This window comes from Martes martes (genome assembly GCF_963455335.1).
Source record: "Martes martes genome assembly, chromosome: 7".
In the NCBI taxonomy this organism is placed as follows: Eukaryota; Metazoa; Chordata; class Mammalia; order Carnivora; family Mustelidae; genus Martes; species Martes martes.
Genome location: NC_137894.1, coordinates 82,957,572 through 82,976,381, shown reverse-complemented (window position 1 = coordinate 82,976,381; position 18,810 = coordinate 82,957,572). Strand labels below are relative to the sequence as shown.

The window sequence follows — 18,810 nt, the reverse complement described above, 5'->3', positions numbered from 1 at the left end:
GGCTCAGTGGGTTAAAGCCTCTGCTTTCGGCTCAGGTCATGATCCCAGGGTCCTGGGATCAAGCCCCGCATCGGGCTCTCTGCTCAGCGGGGAGCCTGCTTCCTCCTCTCTCTCTGCCTGCTTCTCTGCCTACTTGTGATCTCTGTCTGTCAAATAAATAATAAATAAAATCTTTAACAAAAAAAAAAAAGATTTTATTTATTTATTTGACAGATCACAGGTAGGCAGAGAGGCAGGCAGAGAGAGAGGGGGAAGCAGGATCCCTGCTGAGCAGAGAGCCCAATGTGGGGCTCAATCCGAGGACCCTGAGATCATGACCTGAGCCGAAGGCAGAGGCTTAACCCATTAAGCCACCCAGGCACCCCAGAACAGTCCATCTTTTATCCAAAAAGAGGAAGCAATATTCTTGACTCAAATGGATAGTAAATGGCTTGTAATCATATTTAGCTAGTTCTTCAAGTCAGGTCAGACAAGTTTGAGAACATATTGCCTAAGTTATTTTTCTTTTTTTAACAATTGGAATCCCGAAGTTTTGAATTATGGATTTAAGTAATTCCTTATGTCGCAAATAAGATGTGGCTTAGCAAATATTTTCTTTAACATGAGGTTTTTTTTTTGTTTTTTTTTTAAAGAGCATCTTTTTTTTTTTTTTTAAAGATTTTTATTTATTTATTCGACAGACAGAGATCACAAGCAGGCAGAAAGGCAGGCAGAGAGAGAGGAGAAAGCAGGCTCTCCACGGAGCAGAGAGCCCGATGCGGGGCTCGATCCCAGGACCCTGGGATCATGACCTGAGCCGAAGGCAGAGGCTTTAACCCACTGAGCCACCCAGGCGCCCCTAACATGAGGTTTTTGTTTTTAATATCAACATGATCTTTTTGTTAAGTTTTAGAACTTCAAAATCTAACCTTTTTAAAATGCCAAGAAAATAACTCTAGGAGATATCTGAAGGTTTGTCTAGAAACTTAAATCACTTTACCTTGTCATTTAAGATGCCAGTGACAGTGGACGTTCTTACAAAACAGTCCTGGACCGTTGGAGAGAGTCTCTACTTGCTTCTGCTAGTCTATCCCAAGTCTTTCTTCATCTCTCCACCTTGGATCGTAGTGTGATATGGTCTAAATCTATATTGAATGCTCGTTGCAAGATATGCCGAAAGAAGGGTGATGCTGAAAACATGGTACTCTGCGATGGCTGTGATCGGGGTCATCACACCTACTGTGTTCGACCAAAGCTTAAGGTAGTTTTTTCCTCTTCTGTGCCTTAGATTAGAATTGAGTGATTGACTTTTGAGTGACAGATGACTAATGAGCATTTCTGTGACTTGTCAGACTGTGCCTGAAGGAGATTGGTTTTGTCCAGAGTGTCGGCCAAAGCAACGTTCTAGAAGACTCTCCTCTAGACAGAGACCATCCTTGGAAAGTGATGAAGAGATGGAAGACGGCATGGAAGACGAGGACGATGAAGTTGATGATGATGATGAAGAGGGTCAAAGTGAGGAGGAGGAGTATGAGATAGAACAAGATGAAGATGATTCTCAAGAAGAGGAAGAAGTCAGGTAAGTCCTAACATGCAACAAAATGAGAGTTTGCGAGTCATAGCTAAACAGTCTCTTGACTACTCAAATATAAATGGAATGATTGGGGCCCATAACTTTTTTAAAACTGGTGTGTAATATGGCGGCCTGAAGTTCTCCTTGCTTTAGTATTCTAAGAATTTAAAGTTGTTCCTCAGGGAGTGTAGTACCAATGTGAGTTTAGCCAGGTCATAAAATCAAATATGAGTTCACATTTGGACAGGAATACCAATCCAGACCCATTAAGTTTGATTTTTACTTAATTTTATGCCTAAAGCAGCAAATAAGTGTCCCAAAGGATTTTCATGATATAAAGATGAATGCAGCTTCCCAGTTCCTCTCTTGCTTTCTCATGGAGTTATACTCAAATATTGGTGGTCTTGGCATCTACAGAGAGAGAGAGAGAGAAAGGCCAGGAAGCACATGGTATTCTTCTACTCCTTCCACATTAGCCCCCAGAAACAACTTCTGTACCACCATATAACCAGGTGTTCTGCAACGTAGCAAGCTGTGTCACCCAGGCCAAATGAATGGGGTGGAGTGGGGGCCTGGTTACTCCTGCTATGGCAGCACTAGAGCTTTCTCCCCCTTATTTGCCCCTAAGACCTCCCCAACTTTTTAACATTTGAACCCCATTCATGTGGAATCAGGAAAGTGGATGTAAAACAAGGGCAGCTTTGAACTGAGAAAGTACAGAAAGGCCAGTCTGCAGAGGATAGGTAGAGAGAGCTGCCCCATGTATTGTAAGCAAGTTGTTACTTTTTACTAGCTCCTAGTAGGAGCCGTCATCTCTATAGATAATAAGGGCAGTATTTGTGTTAGACATAAAGATGATAAAGAATTTAGAAAATTCTTGGAAGTATTTTAGGTAAACTGGAAGTCCAGGTATGTGGGCAGATGGATAAAAAGAGGCTTAATGGGGTTGTTTCATCCTTGTCTACAACTTAAAGGCAATTAAAGGATGAACCTAGGGGTGCCTGGCTGGCTCAGTCAGCGGAGCATGTAACTTTTGATCTCAGGGTCATGAGTTCTAGCCCCATGTTGGGGGTAGAGTTTACTAAAATGTTGAACCTAGTTTTGTATTTTACCATGAGAATCAGAAAATGGCAAAGAGATTTTTAGCTTCATATTCAGGACAGGTTTAGGGCTTACTTTGACCAAACCTGTAGGTTACCTCAGCATCAATGGTAATGAAAAGTGATAGTCTCCTGTAGCATAAGGACACCCAAGAAATGTATGTAGAACTCACTGGCTGAACAGTAGAACTAGGGGAATAGAAATAATCTTATGCGCATTGTTTCTCTGTACAATAATTATGTTTTCTAACAATATTTACAGCCCACCAAAACGAGGAAGACCGCAAGTTAGATTGCCAATTAAAACAAGAGGGAGACTTAGCTCTTCTTTCTCAAGTCGTGGCCAACGACAAGATCCTGGAAGATATACTTCAAGGAGTCAGCAGAGTACACCCAAAACAACTGTTCCCTCTAAAACCACCAGTGGTAGAAGCCTTAGAAAGATAAAGTCTGCTCCTCCAACAGAAACTAAATCTTTAAGAATTTCCGGTCGTTCTACTCGCCAGAGTTACGGCCCACTGCAAGCAGATGTATTTGTGGAACTACTTAGTCCTCGTAGAAAACGCAGAGGCAGAAAGTGTGCTAATAATACACCAGAAAATAGTCCCAACTTCCCTAACTTCAGAGTCATTGCCACAAAGTCAGGTGACAAGTCAAGATCTCTAAATGTTACTCCAAAACTTTCTCTCCAAGATAGTGAATCCAAGAGAAGAGGAAGGAAAAGACAGTCTACAGGTATGAAGAAGTCTAGTTTAAATTATTCTTACCTAAGAAAATAGAATCATTTGGGAAGATTGAGTGTTGAGATATTTTGCATCATTTCTTAAAGGCTGTCACTTAAGTAGACAAAGTGACTAGGGAGTAGCGTGGCCTGAAGCATAATATTCATTGAAAGGACAGCAATTGGGGGAATAAGGTAAATGATATGAGTATTTTTCTAGTAAGGTAGTTGTGAGAAAGTTGCAGTGTCCTGTTTCTAATGGAGAGATTTGGCCAACATTTCAGTAGTGTCAGTAGAAGACATTATAACACACTTCATTCTCTTTTCCTCCTTTAAAATACACATACTCATCATCATCTACGTTTTATTTGGGAAGTTTCCTATCATACTGAATTTGGGGGCAGGGGGAAAATGGGGGAGTAATATTGTTAGGGAGTGATCATCGACTATCTTTTTAATTCTGATAATTGTTGTTTATAGTAATCTTTATCCAAACAATCTCTTTATTGATCTCTTCAATTCTATTATTTCTTTCCTTTAATATCAGTAGTAATAAAACTTTGATAGTTCCAAAAAATGAAATTAGACATAAAAAATGATAGTGTTCCTTGAACTATAGAGAGGTTGTATTGCATTATTCAAATACTTGAGAGGAGTAAGGAGTTCATTGGTGAAAGAATGGAAGACGGTCTGTTATGCAATCACCAGATTGTCGGGATGGTGGGAGGATATTGTATCAGGTAACTTGGCACCAAGATCTAATTTAGCTTTTCCTGTCCCCTTTTCTATCTGTTTTGCTTTTCCCCAATTCTGAACTTCAAGCTATTTGGAAACATAGTATACCTAAAACATTTGTATTCTAAAAAACTCTGCGAAGAAAAAACTTTTTTAATTGATTTATAAAATTACTAACCTGGTTCCAATGACAAAGGGGGAGGAGGATATGTATGCATTTATATTTAAGCGGAGAATTTAAACACCTGCATTCATAGTATGAACTATGCTAATTCATACTCTTGAGATTTCATTATATATACCTTGGGTTTTGTGAGAAAGCATTTTGCTTTAACAAAGTCGCCATATAAAATTAAGATAAGAGGGACACCTGGGTGGCTCAGTCGGTTGAGGGACTGACTCTTGATTTTGGCTCAGTTTGTGATTCCAGGGTCACAGGACTGAGGCCCACCTCAGGCTCCACACTCAGCATGGAGTCTACTTGTCCCTTTGCCTCTGCTCCCCACCCCCCGGCCCCGCAACTTGCTCCTCCCCTCATAAATAGGGAGATTATCTTTAAGATAATCTTTTACTTCATTGTTGAGCATTACATTTCTATTATGCAGGATAATTTTAAAGAGGCCTCCTTGCTAGATCTGAAGAGTTCGCTTTCCTAAGGATGTGTTTCAGGAAATTCTGGAGAATTGCTTGCTTGCTTATTATAGTTGAAAAAATATTTTTAATAAAATAGGCAAAAAATAAACTTTATATCCTAGGAATTTTCTTTCATATTACAGTAGGTTAATAAATAAAACATGTTTAATTAATAATAAATAATAAATAATAATTACTAAGTAATAATAATAAATAAAACATGCTTAATTAATAAAACATATTTACAACATGTTCCCAATGAATGTTTAATTAATTTGGAAATTTTATGATCAAAAAGGAAATAGTGAGGCACCTGGCTGGCTCAGTTGGTAGAGCATGCAACTCTTGATCTTGGGGTTGTAAGTTTGAGACCCACACTGGGTGTAAAGATGACTTAAAAATAAAATCTTTAGGGGTGCCTGGCTGGCCCCATTGGAAGAGCTTGTGACTCTTCATCTCAAGGTCGTGAGTTCAAGCCCCACATTGGGTGTAAAGATTACTTAAATAAAAACTTTTTTTAAAAAATTAATAATCATAAAAAATAATAAAATAAATATAAAGTCTTTTTTAAAACAGGGAAGAGTGAATATTTGGTTCAGATTTTCATGTTTCAGAATGTAAGTTAGTTTATTTCAGCATATATAGAATGTCAATTTTCTGTTTGCATTTAGGTTGCATTTATATACCCATTTAGCTTGTAGTGATCAAATATTTTGCTTTGTCATCACCTAAAATTAATTATTTATTTAGAATCCTCTCCTCTGACCCTGAATCGAAGGAGTTCTGGTCGACAAGGAGGCGTCCATGAATTGTCTGCTTTTGAACAGCTCGTTGTGGAACTGGTACGCCATGATGATAGCTGGCCTTTTCTGAAACTCGTTTCCAAAATCCAGGTAATATTATTACACTTGATCAAATGTAGTCGTGTATATGATCTGATTTAGTCTGCATGGCAACTTTGAGGTAGCCAAAACACCCATTAGTCACTATTTACTTTGCTTTTTAAACACTTGGAAAGTTAGTTTCCACACTGAAAAAAAGGCCATTAGAGAGCATGCTCTCCTTAGTCCCCTCTAACCCTGTGACCAGTTCTCATGCATGGTGACAGTATGTTGACATGGCTCCAATGTGTTTATTCTGTGTAAGGAGTATGAGTAGATTTAATTCAACTGTATACTATTCTTGGTATTTCTGTCATGTAAAACAGCTGTTCTCAAACTTCAGCATACACCAGAATCACCTGGGGGCGGGGGGCTTCTTAAAACAAAGGTTACTGGGCCTCACCCCAGAGTTCTTAATTCGCTAGGTCTGGGATGATGCTGATGCTGAGATCTCACTGTGTAAGAACACTGATGTGAAAGATAGGTACTTGTAGAAACAGAGATGGCCTCACACTGAGGCATTTGAGATGATGCTGGAGTTATTGATACACATGGGGCAGAATGTCATGAGCTGCAGCAGATAGGACAGTGTGATAGTGCTGTAATAGAAGTTCTTTTTTTTTTAATAGAATCAGATTAGTTTATTTTTTAAAATATTTTTTAAAATATTTTAACTTATTTTTTAATTTTAATTTTTTTCATTATGTTCAATTAGCCAGCATACAGTAGTACATCCTTAGTTTTTGATGTAGTGTTCAATGATTCATTAGTTGCGTAGAACACCCAGTGCTCATCACAACCTGTGCCCTCCTTAGTACCCGTCACCCAGTTCCCCCCTCCCCCAGTAATAGAAGTTCTAATGGACTTCCAGAAGTACAGAAGAAAAGGAGATTGATTTGAGCGTCTCGGAGGGTGGGAATAGCGGGAATGTGAAAGTTTTTAATGGAAGAACTGTTTGGTCTGGTCATTAAAGATAGGTGAAATTTCAACAGTGAGAAATGGAATAAGGACATTTCATGAAAAGGGCATGATAAGTTAAAGACCCAGAAGTGAGAATATGGGAAATGATGGGTAGTTTGAATGGAATAAAAGGTGCGTTAGAGAGGCATAAGTAGATTTATAAAGGGTCTCACTTGTCAGGTGTGTTAGGTGAAGGTTTCTGAATGAAAAGTGACACCTTCCAAATTCTACTTTGAGATTTCTAGAGGAAGAATGTGAAGGATTGGGGCGCCTGGGTGGCTCAGTGGTTAAGCATGTGCCTTCAGCTCAGGTCATGATTCCAGGGTCCTAGGATGGAGCCCTGCATCAGGCTCCCTGCTCAGCCCGAGGCTTGCTTCTCCCTCTCCCACTTCCCCCTGCTTGTGTCTCACTGTGTCTCTCTCTGTCAAATAATAAAATATTTTTTTTTAATGTGAAGGACTAATTACCATTGGATAGCATCCTGCAAAATTAAATCTCCGTTTGACTCTATTTTTCCTGAGTAGTTGTTGTGCTGAACTAAGTTTTGTTACATACATTTCATTATTTATTACAAATGCAATAATGCTCATTAAATAACTTTATAGATACATATATGTATCTCTTTGGAGATAAATAAAGAGCACACAAGCAAAATCATAAGCTTTTTCTTTTCACAATAAGCTGTCTTTTTTATAGTATCAAATAAGCTTCTATAATATTATAGTGACTGAAACATATTAAGTGGTTTTAATGAAATAATAGTATTCAAAAATTAATATTCAGTTGATTTTAAGTGCAGAACCTTCACATATTTGACCACTTATCTCTAATAAATTTGCTTTCTTTCTTTCTTTTTTTTATTAACATATAATGTATTATTTGCTTCAGGGGTACAGGTCTGTGAATCATCAGTCTTACACAATTCCCACCACTCAGCATAGCACATTCTGATAAATTTTCTATACAATAGATATATTTGAATTATTTTACAGGTCCCAGACTATTATGACATCATCAAAAAGCCCATTGCGTTAAATATAATTCGTGAAAAAGTGAACAAATGTGAATATAAATTAGCATGTAAGTAATTTATGTTCTTCTCTGATAATTATTTTTATTTAAAGAGGTAACAGCTGTTTTCTTGTGATTTAAGTGATGTATATTAATGTGATTATGTAGATGGGATCCCAAGAGGTCTCTAAAATGCTATCTGTGTAGATGAAGGAAGAAATAGGGATTTGAATGAGTTAGATATTTTGCAGAATCTGACCTTAATAGAAGTTCTGAGTAATTATGTAACATTCCTAATTACATAATTGCATAGTTTCAGTAGAACAATGTTAAAGCATTCGTAGTTAAACAGTTTTGAGCTTTAGATCTGCTACCTTGTTTCAGAGGCTTCAATTTCTAAAGAAAAAAGTGGGCTTACATTTTCTTAATGACATTTCCAGATATCATATAAGCAAAAAATTAGGTTTCTAAATTATGTACTTTTATTCTAATTTCACTTGGTTTTTTCTTTCTAGCGGAATTTATCGATGATATTGAGTTAATGTTTTCAAACTGCTTTGAGTACAACCCTCGTAACACAAGTGAAGCAAAAGCTGGAACTAGGCTTCAAGCATTTTTTCATATTCAGGCTCAAAAACTTGGACTCCATGTCACGCCTGGGAATGTGGATCAAGTTAGCACACCACCAGCTGCAAAAAAGTCACGAATCTAATTTTGTCCTTCTAAAGGATGTATTTGAGGAAAACAAATTGTTCATGAAAATGGAACATTAAATCATGCTCTAAAGCAGACATATATATATAAAGCAATAACAACTGATTGACCACACTGAAGTGTGGCCTGCACTATATTCTCAATTTTAATATTAAGCACTCAGGAGAATGTAGGAAAGATTTCCTTTGCTACAGTTTTGTTCAGTATCTAATAAGTTTGATAGATGTATTGGATACAGTACTGGTTTACAGAGGTTTTTGTACATTTTGAGATCATTCATGTGTCCCAATATCTTTGAAAATATTTTTTCACCTGTGATTTATTTTGTCATTGATTTTTTTTTTAGAAGTGATATGAAGGAAGATTTATCTGTATACAGATAAATCTTCTGTATACAGATGAATGTTCTATTATAGCACAGTTTAGAAAAGTATATATGTCTAAGAATTGTTTAATGAACACATTCTTTCAACACTACACATGAATGAATCGAATTTTATATCCTTGCAGTGCTGTACCAGTGCTGGCCGGAGGTATTAAGTCTGAGTTTATTAACTAGATATTTATTTAGCATTCAAAATAATTTGTGAATTTGTTTTGTATTTATAAAATTTGTACCTGGAAAATGTTCTTTAATTTTTTAAACATTTTACTGTGTTTTTGTTTTATTTCTCTAACTTCTTTCATGATCAATCAGTAAAAGGTAACACCCTCCCTCTTCCCTGACAGTTCTTCCAGTTTTATAGAACTGTATTACAAGTTTCTATGTACAACTTTTTAAATGTACAAATAAAATAATACATGTTTTTCAAGTATTCTGAATCTAGAATTTTTACAAATCGGAATTGAACTATTACATATGATACATACCGACCATAGGAACTAATTTATTGTACCTGAGTCTCCATGGCAGTGGGATTTGCATCTTTTTCGGCCCAAACCCTTGAAGGAGTAAGATTCCTCCCATTAGGAACAGTAACAGCCTGTGACAGGGATTCTCAGTAAACAGAAGAAAGGAGGTTTGGAATATGCCTACCTGGTTAAAAAAACACCACTCAGGCATTTTTTTTAAAATTAATTTATTTGACAGACAGAGATCAGAAGTAAGGAGAGAGGCAGGCAGAGAGAGAGGAAGGGAAGCAGGCTACCTGCTGAGCAGAGAGCCCCATGTGGGGCTCAATCCCAGGACCCTGAGATCATGACCTGAGCCGAAGGCAGAGGCTTTAACCCACTGAGCCACCCAGGCGCCCCACCACTCAGACATTTTTAAATAAAATAGAAAGTTCTATTTCTTAGGTGTGGAAGATACACAGGGACCCCAGTTTCATAGGAGTAGCTCTTCCTTTTTAGGATGCAGAAGGCAATGTCTTCCCCAGGACTTTTGGGGAGTCAGTAGAGTCATCCCTCTATTTGCTCATCTAAATCGTGACAATACCATATTCTCATTTAATTAGGTTTGTTTATTCAGTAGTTACCCCTCTTTCAGGTCTTTCTCTTACGTCTTTGAGATGATCAACTCTCTGGATTCTTTGCAGGAATATGTTCACAACTGTAACTTTTGGTAAGTTTGTAATTACTTCATATGCCAATAACCAAATGTCTTAGAAAATTTTACTTTAGGGGGCGCAAGGGTGACTTAGTCATTAAGCATCTGCCTTTGGCTCAGGTCATGATCCCAAGGGATTGGAGCCCTGCCTCCGGCTCTCTGCTCAGCAGAGAACCTGCTTCTCCCTCTCTCTCTGCCTGCTGCTCTGCCTACTCATGCTCTCTCTCCATCTCTCTAATAAATAAATAAAATCTTAAAAAACAAAAACAAAAACAAAACTGAAAACCCTGAAAGTTGGAGAGGAGGCAGACTGTCTGGAGACCTTAGAATCTGAGGAAAGAGTGATGAGTTCTCTGGGTTTTCTTTTTGGCTCATATATCCAGACAATGCTGAAGAAGCCGACAACTAGAAATTCTAAATGGCACAAACAAAACAAAAGGCCACAACAAAAGCTTTTCCTAGGCAGAGGACCAGCAAAGGAACAGCCTCATAAGACAAAACATTTAGACAATAGCCACTCCATTCCAGCCAGACATCACAAAAACTGGCCTTACCCACACACCCAGCAAAAATCAAGTGGGGTTGCCTAGACTTCCACCCTCATAAGGATAAAATGAGGTGCCCCAGCACCCCGACTGGAGTGGTACAAGCAAAGACTTAGGAGGAAGCCTGGACTTTGATCCCCAACAGTGTCAGTGCAGGCCAGGAGGTGCCTAGACTCACACCACTGGCCAGCAATAATGGGAACCCCATTTCTGCTGCCATAAGTGGCTTAGTGGGAAACTTGGATTTCTACTGCATCTGGCAATTACAAGTTCCCAGGCTTTCCCTGCTGGTGGGATCAGAGAAAGCCAGCGAAGAAAGAAGATTTAAATAAGGTCCAGAGTCTTACAATACAAAAATGGCCATGTTTTAGTTGAAAGTTACACCACAAACCTAGAAGATCTCAAACTGAATGAAAAAGAGAAAGATCCCCAACACCAAGATGACACGTTAGAATTCTGTGACAAAGATTTTATTTATTTATTTCTAAAAATTTCACTTATTTACTTGACAGAAATCACAGTAGGCAGAGAGGCAGGCAGAGAGAGGAGGAAGCAGGCTCCCTGCTGAGCAGAGAGCCCGATGCGGGGCTTGATCCCATGACCCTGAGATCATGACCGGAGCTGAAGGCAGAGGCCTAACCCACTGAGCCAGGCGCCCCGGTGAAAAAGATTTTAAAGCATCCATGATAGGGGCACCTGGCTGGCTCAGTCGGTTAAGCGTCTGACTCTTGGTTTCCCCTCAGTTCATGATTTCCTGGTGAGGAAGTTGAGCTCAGCACGGAGGCCCAAGTTGGGCTCTGTCCCCATCAGGAAGTCTGCTTCCCCCTCTTCCCTCTCCCTGTATTCTCTCTGTCTCTGAAATAAATAAATCTAAAAAACAAAAAAATAAGGCAGCCGTGACAAAAATGCTTCCATGAGCAATTACAAACACACCTGAAACAGACTTTCAGTTTTCTACTGCTGCTGTAACAAATTACCACAAACTAAACAACTTGTATGATGCAAGCTTATTGTAGGTTAGAAGTCTGACACAAGTCTCATAGGCCAAAAAAAAGGTTTCAGAGAACTGCTGTTCTTTCTGAAGTCTCTAGGGAAGAATCCGTTCCCGTGCTCCTCCCAGCTTCCAGAGGTCACCCACATTCCTTGGCTCACGGCCCTCTTCATCTGCCGATCTACCAACGTAACATTTCTCTGTGCATTTCTTCAATAATCACATCTTTCCCTAGCCACTGCCAGGGAATTTTCTCTGATTTTAAGGACCCATTTGAGTAGATTATATCTGCCCAGACAACTTGGGAAAATCTCCCCATTCAAGTGCTTCAGTTAATCACATTTTAGAAGTCTCTTTTGCCATTTAAAGTAACATATTCATAGGGATTCCAGGGATTGGGATATGGACAACTTTGGAGAAGGAACAGAAAAGAAAAAAAAAAAGGTAGACATAAACCCTAACAAATCAATAATTATATGCAATTTTAAATAATCTATACTGATTAAAAAAATAGAACAACGAAAATAAAAGAAATTGGCTAGGGCTGGGAGGGAGAGAGGAAAAGAGGGTTAGAGGGCTGAATGAAGCACAGGGACTTCTTTTTTTTCAAGTTGTTCTTTTTTTTTTTTCTTTTAATTTCAGTGTTCCAGAATTCATTGTTTATGCACCACACCCAGTGCTCCATGCAATTCGTGCCCTCCATAATACCCACCACCAGGCTCACCCAACTCCCCACCTCCTCCTCTCCAAAACCCTCAGTTTGTTTCTCAGAGTCCACAGTCTCTCATGGTTCATCTCCCCCTCCAGTTTCCCCCAACTCATTTCACTCCATCTCCCCATGTCCTCTATGTTATTCCTTATGCTCCACAAGTTTAAGTGAAACCATATGATAATTGACACTCTCTACTTGACTTATTTCACTCAGCATAATCTCCAGTCCCATCCATGTTGATACAAAAGTTGGGTATTCATCCTTTCTGATGGAGGCATAATACTCCATTGTATATATGGGCCACATCTTCCTTATCCATTTATCTTTTGAAGGGCATCTTGGTTCTTTCCACAGTTTGGCAACCATGGCCATTGCTGCTGTAAACATTGGGGTACAGATGGCCCTTCTTTTCACTACATCTGTATCTTTAGGGTAAACACCCAGTAGTGAAGCACAGGGACTTTGTAGGGCAGTGAAACTATTCTGTATGATTCTGTAATGGTGGCTACATTTCATTATAGATTTGTTAAAACCCATAGAATGTACAACACAAAGAATGAATCCTAATGTAAACTATGGGCTTCATTTAATAATGTATCAATATTGGTCTATCAGTTATAACAAATGTAGCACACTAATGGAAGATGTTACTAAGAGGGAAAACTAGGGATGGAGGTTAGAAAGTATATGAGAACTCTGTATTTTCTGCTGTAGTTTTATGTAAACCTAAAAGAGTTCAAATTAATAGTCTACTAATTAAAAAGAGAGATTGACAAAATGGATTAAGACACATGAGCAAATTATATGCAATCTACAAGAAATTCACTTCCAATTTATATGGGTAGCTTGAAAGTAAAAGGATGGAAAAAGATAAGGCATGCAAACATTGATTACAGAAAATCAGGAGTGGCTATATATATCCATATCAGGTAAAACAGACTTAAGAACAATTAAGGTTGCCAAAGATAGGAAGGGACATTACATGATAATAAAGGGATCAATACATCAAGAATGGTAATTCTAAATGTTTATACATTTAGGGAAGCAAAACATGTGGAACGAAAACTGATAGAACTGAAAAGAGAAGTAGACAAATCCACAGTTACAGGTGGAGACTTCTCCGCTCCTGTCTCAACAGCTGATAGAACAACTAGGCAGAAAACCAGCAAGTAGATAACACGAAACACCAGTGATCAACAGGATCTCTTCACATTCATGGAACACCCCCGCCAACAACAGTGGAATACATATTCTCTTCACATATTCCAATATTGATCATATCCAGAGCCATAAGCCTCCATTTCAACTCAGCTTTTTTTCTCTCTAAAGTCTAAACCAACTGTCAGAGCCTGCAAAGTACTCTCTTTGTTTAACTTATTGGGGCCCGAACAATGCCATCTTGTAGGACAAAGATAAAGGGTCCCTGGACAATTTCTTGGAGAGAAATGAGCAAACTATGAATCAAAAGAACATCTGGAAATCTATCCTGTATCGTAGAAAACAAGAGATCTATCTGCAACCACAGCAAGTTAGAATTGGTTGGACTTGCCCATGGCTACATCTGGTAGAATTAGAGAAAGTGTGTTGAGAGTTCACGTATGTTAGGAATCCCAGCAGATCAAAGACTCTTAGCTTGAACTCTTTTCTATTGGATCTAAAAACAACTACCACCGCCCCCACCCAAATGTGCATGCTACTTTAAAGGTAGGAATTCCAAGGGCAGCATCTTGAAGAGCTAACTTTTTGAGATGAAGCTTTAGCGAAAGTGTTTTACTTAGATAAATAATGCAATTATCACATTTTTAAAAATGTTCTGACCTATGGCCAAAAAATAAATGGCCAAGAAGGGCCTAAAAAAATCTTTTAATAAATGTAAAATACTGCTTTGGTTATTCCTATTTTGTAGAAGATAATGGGCCTCATTCTTCAAATTTAGGTCAAAAACTATGCTTCCACATAACCAAGGCAAACTGTCCTCATTGGTTTGGAAAGAACTTTCCTAGCATAAAAATTGTCATAGGACGCAGCCAACCGCACAAGCATTCCTTCTTGACCATCCTTGGAGAGCCCAATAGAAGCCTGCTCTGTGGTGCTCTTCTATGGCGTTCTTTCAGAGTCACCCAGGGATTAGAAGCCTAAATGCAAAGAATAAAACTTTAAAATTATTTGAAGAATATATGGGAAAGTATTTTTATATCAAGATTGAAAAGGATTTCCTCTCTTTTTCTTTATATATATTATATATATATACTTCTTATTGTGGGCAAATTTTAACATATACAAATTAGATAGAATGAATTTCCATGTGGGACACCTGGGTGGGTCAGTCGGTTCAGCGGTGACCCAGGGTCTTGGGATCGAGTCCCCCATTGGGCTCCTTGCTCAGCAGGGAGCCTGCTTCTCCCTCTGCCTGCCGTTCCCCCTGCTTGTGCTCGCTCGCTCTCTCTCTGACAAATAAATGCAAATAAATGAAACCTTAAAAAAAAAAAAAAGATGAACTTCCATGTACCTATTACTCAGCTTTGACCATTACCAACTTGTGGCCAATCTTGCTTTATCTGTCTCCCATTCCTCATATTATTTTAAGGAAAATTCACTCATCGCACTACCTCATCTGTAAATATTTCAGAATGTATATCTAAAAGGAAAGGGACCCTAAACAAAAATCACCTCAATATCATTATTACATTAAAAAGACTTTAATACTGATTCCTTGAGCTCATCAAATACCTACTGGGGAAGGATTTCTTGAAAGAAAGGAGAAAACATTGGGAAGAAGGAGGAAGTAGGGACAAGAAGGAGGAGAAGGGTAAGGGGAGGAAGATGGGAAGGATGGATGAAGGAAGGGAGGGAGAAAATAAACCATAAACATAAAAGGCACAAACCTAAAGGAATAACTTGATACATTCTATCACATAATTTTTTTTAACTTCTTAGGAGACACTGTAAACAAAATGGAAAGATGGCCCAGAGAATGGGAGAAGATACTGGGAGGCCTGTGTGGCTCAAGTTTTGATTGGCCTCTAGAATTGGGGCAAAATTGTCTGTTAGGGAGGAAAGCACTGGAGTCCCTAATTAATTAGACTTTCAACATTTAAACCTAAGACATTGTGGTAATTAAACAAGTAACTGATAGCAGAATCGCTTTAGGTTAGAATGTAGGTTTTTTAAAATTAAATTTCATTTATTTATTTATTTTTGTTAACATATAATATATCTCCAATGAAGACATACAAATGGTAACAGACGCATGAAAAAATGTTCATTATCATTAGCCGTCACGGAGATGCAAGTCAAAACTGAGATACCACCTTACACCAGTTAGTTACACCAGTTAACAAGACAGTAAACAACAAGTGTTGGCGAAGATGTGGAAAAAGGGGAACCCTCTTACACTGTTGGTGGGAATGCAAGTTGGTGCAGCCACTTTGGAAAACAGTTTGGAGATTCCTTAAGAAATTAAAAATAGAGCTACCCTATGACCCTGCAATTGCACTACTGGGTATTTACCCCAAAGATACAGACATAGTGAAAAGAAGGGCCATCTGTACCCCAATGTTCACAGCAGCAATGGCCACGGTTGCCAAACTGTGGAAAGAACCAAGATGCCCTTCAAAAGACAAATGGATAAAGAAGATGTGGTCTATATATACAATGGAGTATTATGCCTCCATCAGAAAGGATGAATACCCAACTTTTGTAGCAACATGGACGGGACTGGAGGAGATTATGCTGAGTGAAATAAGTCAAGCAGAGAGTCAATTATCATATGGTCTCGCTTATTTGTGGAACATAAGAAAAAACATGGAGGACATGGGGAGATGGAGAGGAGAAGTGAGTTGTGTGAAACCGGAGGGGGAGACGAACCATGAGAGACTGTGGACTCTGAGAAACAATCTGAAGGTTTTGGAGGGGCGGGGAGTGGGATGTTGGGTGAGCCTGGTGGTGGGTATTATGGAGGGCACGAATTGCATGGAGCACTAAGTGTGGTGCATAAATAATGAATTCTGGAACACCAAAAAGAAATTTAAAAAATAAATAATTTTTTTTTAAAACATATAATGTATCATCAGGTTTAGTGTGTAGTTTTGGTTTTTTTTAAGATTTTATTTATGTGTTTGACAGAGAGAGATCACAAGTAGGCAGAGAGGCACGCAGAGAGAGAGGAAGGGAAGCAGGCTCCCCTTGGAGCAGAGAGCTCCATGAGGGGCCGGATCCTAGGACTCTGGGATCATGACCTGAGCTGAAGGCAGAGGCTTTAACCCACTGAGCCAGCCAGGCGCCCCAGTGTGTAGATTTTTTAACTATCATCTTTTTTAATCAGTTGGTTTCTTGGTATTCTTTTTTTTTTTAAGATTTTTATTTCTTTATTTACTTATTTGACAAAGAAAGAAAAAGCACAGGCAGGGGGAGCAGCAGGCAGAGGGAGAGGGAGAAGCAGACTCCCCACTAAGCAGGGAGTTGGATGTAGGACTTGATCCCAAGACTCTGGGATCATGATCTGAGCCAAAGGCAGCCGCTTAGCCACTGAGCCACCCAGGCGCCCTATCAATTTACTCGGAGATATTAAAGCCTCCATGCCACTCTCCCTATTTTAAACCTTGTAATAGCTTCCAGTAACAGTGGGAATAAAACCCAAAGATCCTTAACAGTAGAAGCTGCCAAATTTTCTGTTCAAGGTGCACTTCATACCTCAGTACTTGTTTTCAAGGTGCTCTTAGGCCCAAAGAAATACCTAACAGTTCTGCTTATTAAGTAGTTAAGTCCAAGCGAGTTAATAAATATCTCCTAACAGCGCCTCCTGGGCGCTGCAGAATTTCCCAGACCTTCGAATCAGACAACCACCCTCATTTCCTGCTCTACCCCACCAACAGCGGAAAACTCATTCAAAGAAACAGCAGGATCTGAAGTTCAAAGTGAAAACCAGCTCGAGTTGGTAAGTTCCCGCGCTGTCCGAGAGATGTCGCTGTGTTTCCCTTAAAACAGAAAGCGTCCGCAGCTCACCCGGGGAATTTGCTGGGGACAGCCCCGGGGGAGCCTCAACCCAGAGTTTGGGACAGGTTTATAGCTCCTGCAATAGTTCGCCCCTAACCACTTCAGCCTCGTGTTGTTGTGCTCTCCTCCTTGTCTGCTACGCTGTAGCTTCACTGGCTTTTTTTTTTTTCCCCCCAAAAGACCGAGCTTCTCTTTTCACCCTGCGGTCTTTTTTGGAACGTTCTTCAACATGAGAAACCCTCCTGACGTCCCCTGCTGTTTTTTCAATAGACTATAAGCTGCATGAAAGCAGGGACCTTCTTTGTTTTCTTCACCTTATATCTGGCGCCTAGCATAGTACTTGGCCCATAGTAGGAACTCAATGCTTTAAAACATCAAAAAATAAAAACAAAACAAAACAAAATCTATTGATATTTTTAAAGAGTTTCTTTGTTCGTTTGTTTGTTTATGAGAGAGTGCACAAGCAGGGGGAGGAGTAGAGGGGTGAAGAGTCTCCAGTAGACTCCCCGTGCTGAGCCCCAGGTCCCTACACCCTGAGATCATGACCTGAGCCAAAACCAAGAGCCCTCTGCTGAACCTGCTGAGCCACCCAGGTGTCCCTTTTGATATATATATATTTTTTTTTAAGATTGTATTTATTTATTTGACAGACAGAGATCACAAGTAGGCAGAGAGTCAGGCAGAGAGAGAGGGAGGAGGAAGCAGGCTCTATGCCGAGCAGAGAGCCCGATGCAGGGCTCGATCCTAGGACCCCAGGATCATGACCCGAGCCGAAGGCAGAGGCTTTAACCCACTGAGCCACCCAGGTGCCCCTCCCTATTGATATATTTATTTAGAGATTAATTTTAAGACATGCAGTCAAGGTATGACAGACAAGAGAAATTCCTTTCTTGCTAGTTCAATTTGTCAGTAAGCACTTCTAAATCTAAAAATCAATAGCATTTTTAATGTGATTGCTAGCATACCTATAGTGGCATTCAAAAAAAAAAAAAAGAAAGAAAGAAATTTGAAGGGAAAAATAATCTTTTCAACAAGTGGTGCTGGGACAACTTGATATCCACATGCAAAACATGCAAAACATCTTACTATCTTCATGATAGTAAGAAAGTAACCCAAGGGGCGCGTGGGTGGCTTCAGTGGGTTAAGCCTCTGCCTTCGGCTCAGGTCATGATCTCAGAGTCCTGGAATCGAGTCCCGCATCGGGCTCTCTGCTCAGCAGGAAGCCTACTTCCTCCTCTCTCTCTCTCTCTCTGCCTGCCTCTCTGCCTATTTGTGATCTCTCTCTGTCAAATAAATAAATAAAAATCTTAAATAAGAAAGTAACTCAAAATAGATCATAAATCTGCATGTAAAGCTGGAATTACAAAACTCCTTGGGTAAAAATGGGAGAAAATCTTTATAAACATAGATGAGGCGATAGTTTCTTAGATATAACACCAAAAGCACAAACCACAAAAGAAAAACTAGATAAACTAGACTTCATCAAAATTTCACAGTTTTCTGCTTCCAAGGACATCACTGAAAAACTGAAAAGACAACCCGCAACCCACAGAATGAGAATTTTTTTGTAAATCATGTATCTAATAAGGACTTGGATCCAAAGTATATAAAGAACTCTTACAACTCAATAAAAAGACAAATGACCAATTTAAAGAATGAACTGTGGGGCGCCTGGGTGCCTCAGTCAGTTAAGTGTCTGCCTTCAGCCGGGGTC

The 18,810-nt window shown here is 39.2% G+C and overlaps 1 protein-coding gene across 4 annotated transcripts in view; it reads left to right on the top strand.

The window, feature by feature from the left end:
- BAZ1A (bromodomain adjacent to zinc finger domain 1A) overlaps positions 1–10,089 on the top strand; it is a 97,031-nt gene extending 86,942 nt beyond the window's left edge. For 2 of the 4 annotated variants that reach the window (XM_080807319.1, XM_080807321.1), the window contains 6 exons: positions 993–1,240; positions 1,332–1,558; positions 2,915–3,387; positions 5,492–5,634; positions 7,575–7,662; positions 8,109–9,132. In XM_080807319.1, coding sequence (XP_080663445.1) covers positions 993–1,240; positions 1,332–1,558; positions 2,915–3,387; positions 5,492–5,634; positions 7,575–7,662; positions 8,109–8,305 — 1,376 coding nt within the window. In that variant the 3' untranslated portion in view covers positions 8,306–9,132. Of the gene's footprint in view, positions 1–992; positions 1,241–1,331; positions 1,559–2,914; positions 3,388–5,491; positions 5,635–7,574; positions 7,663–8,108; positions 9,133–9,793 lie in introns of those variants that run through there. The other 2 variants (XM_080807320.1, XM_080807322.1) reach the window with 2 other exon arrangements.
- Positions 10,090–18,810: the final 8,721 nt, after the last annotated feature.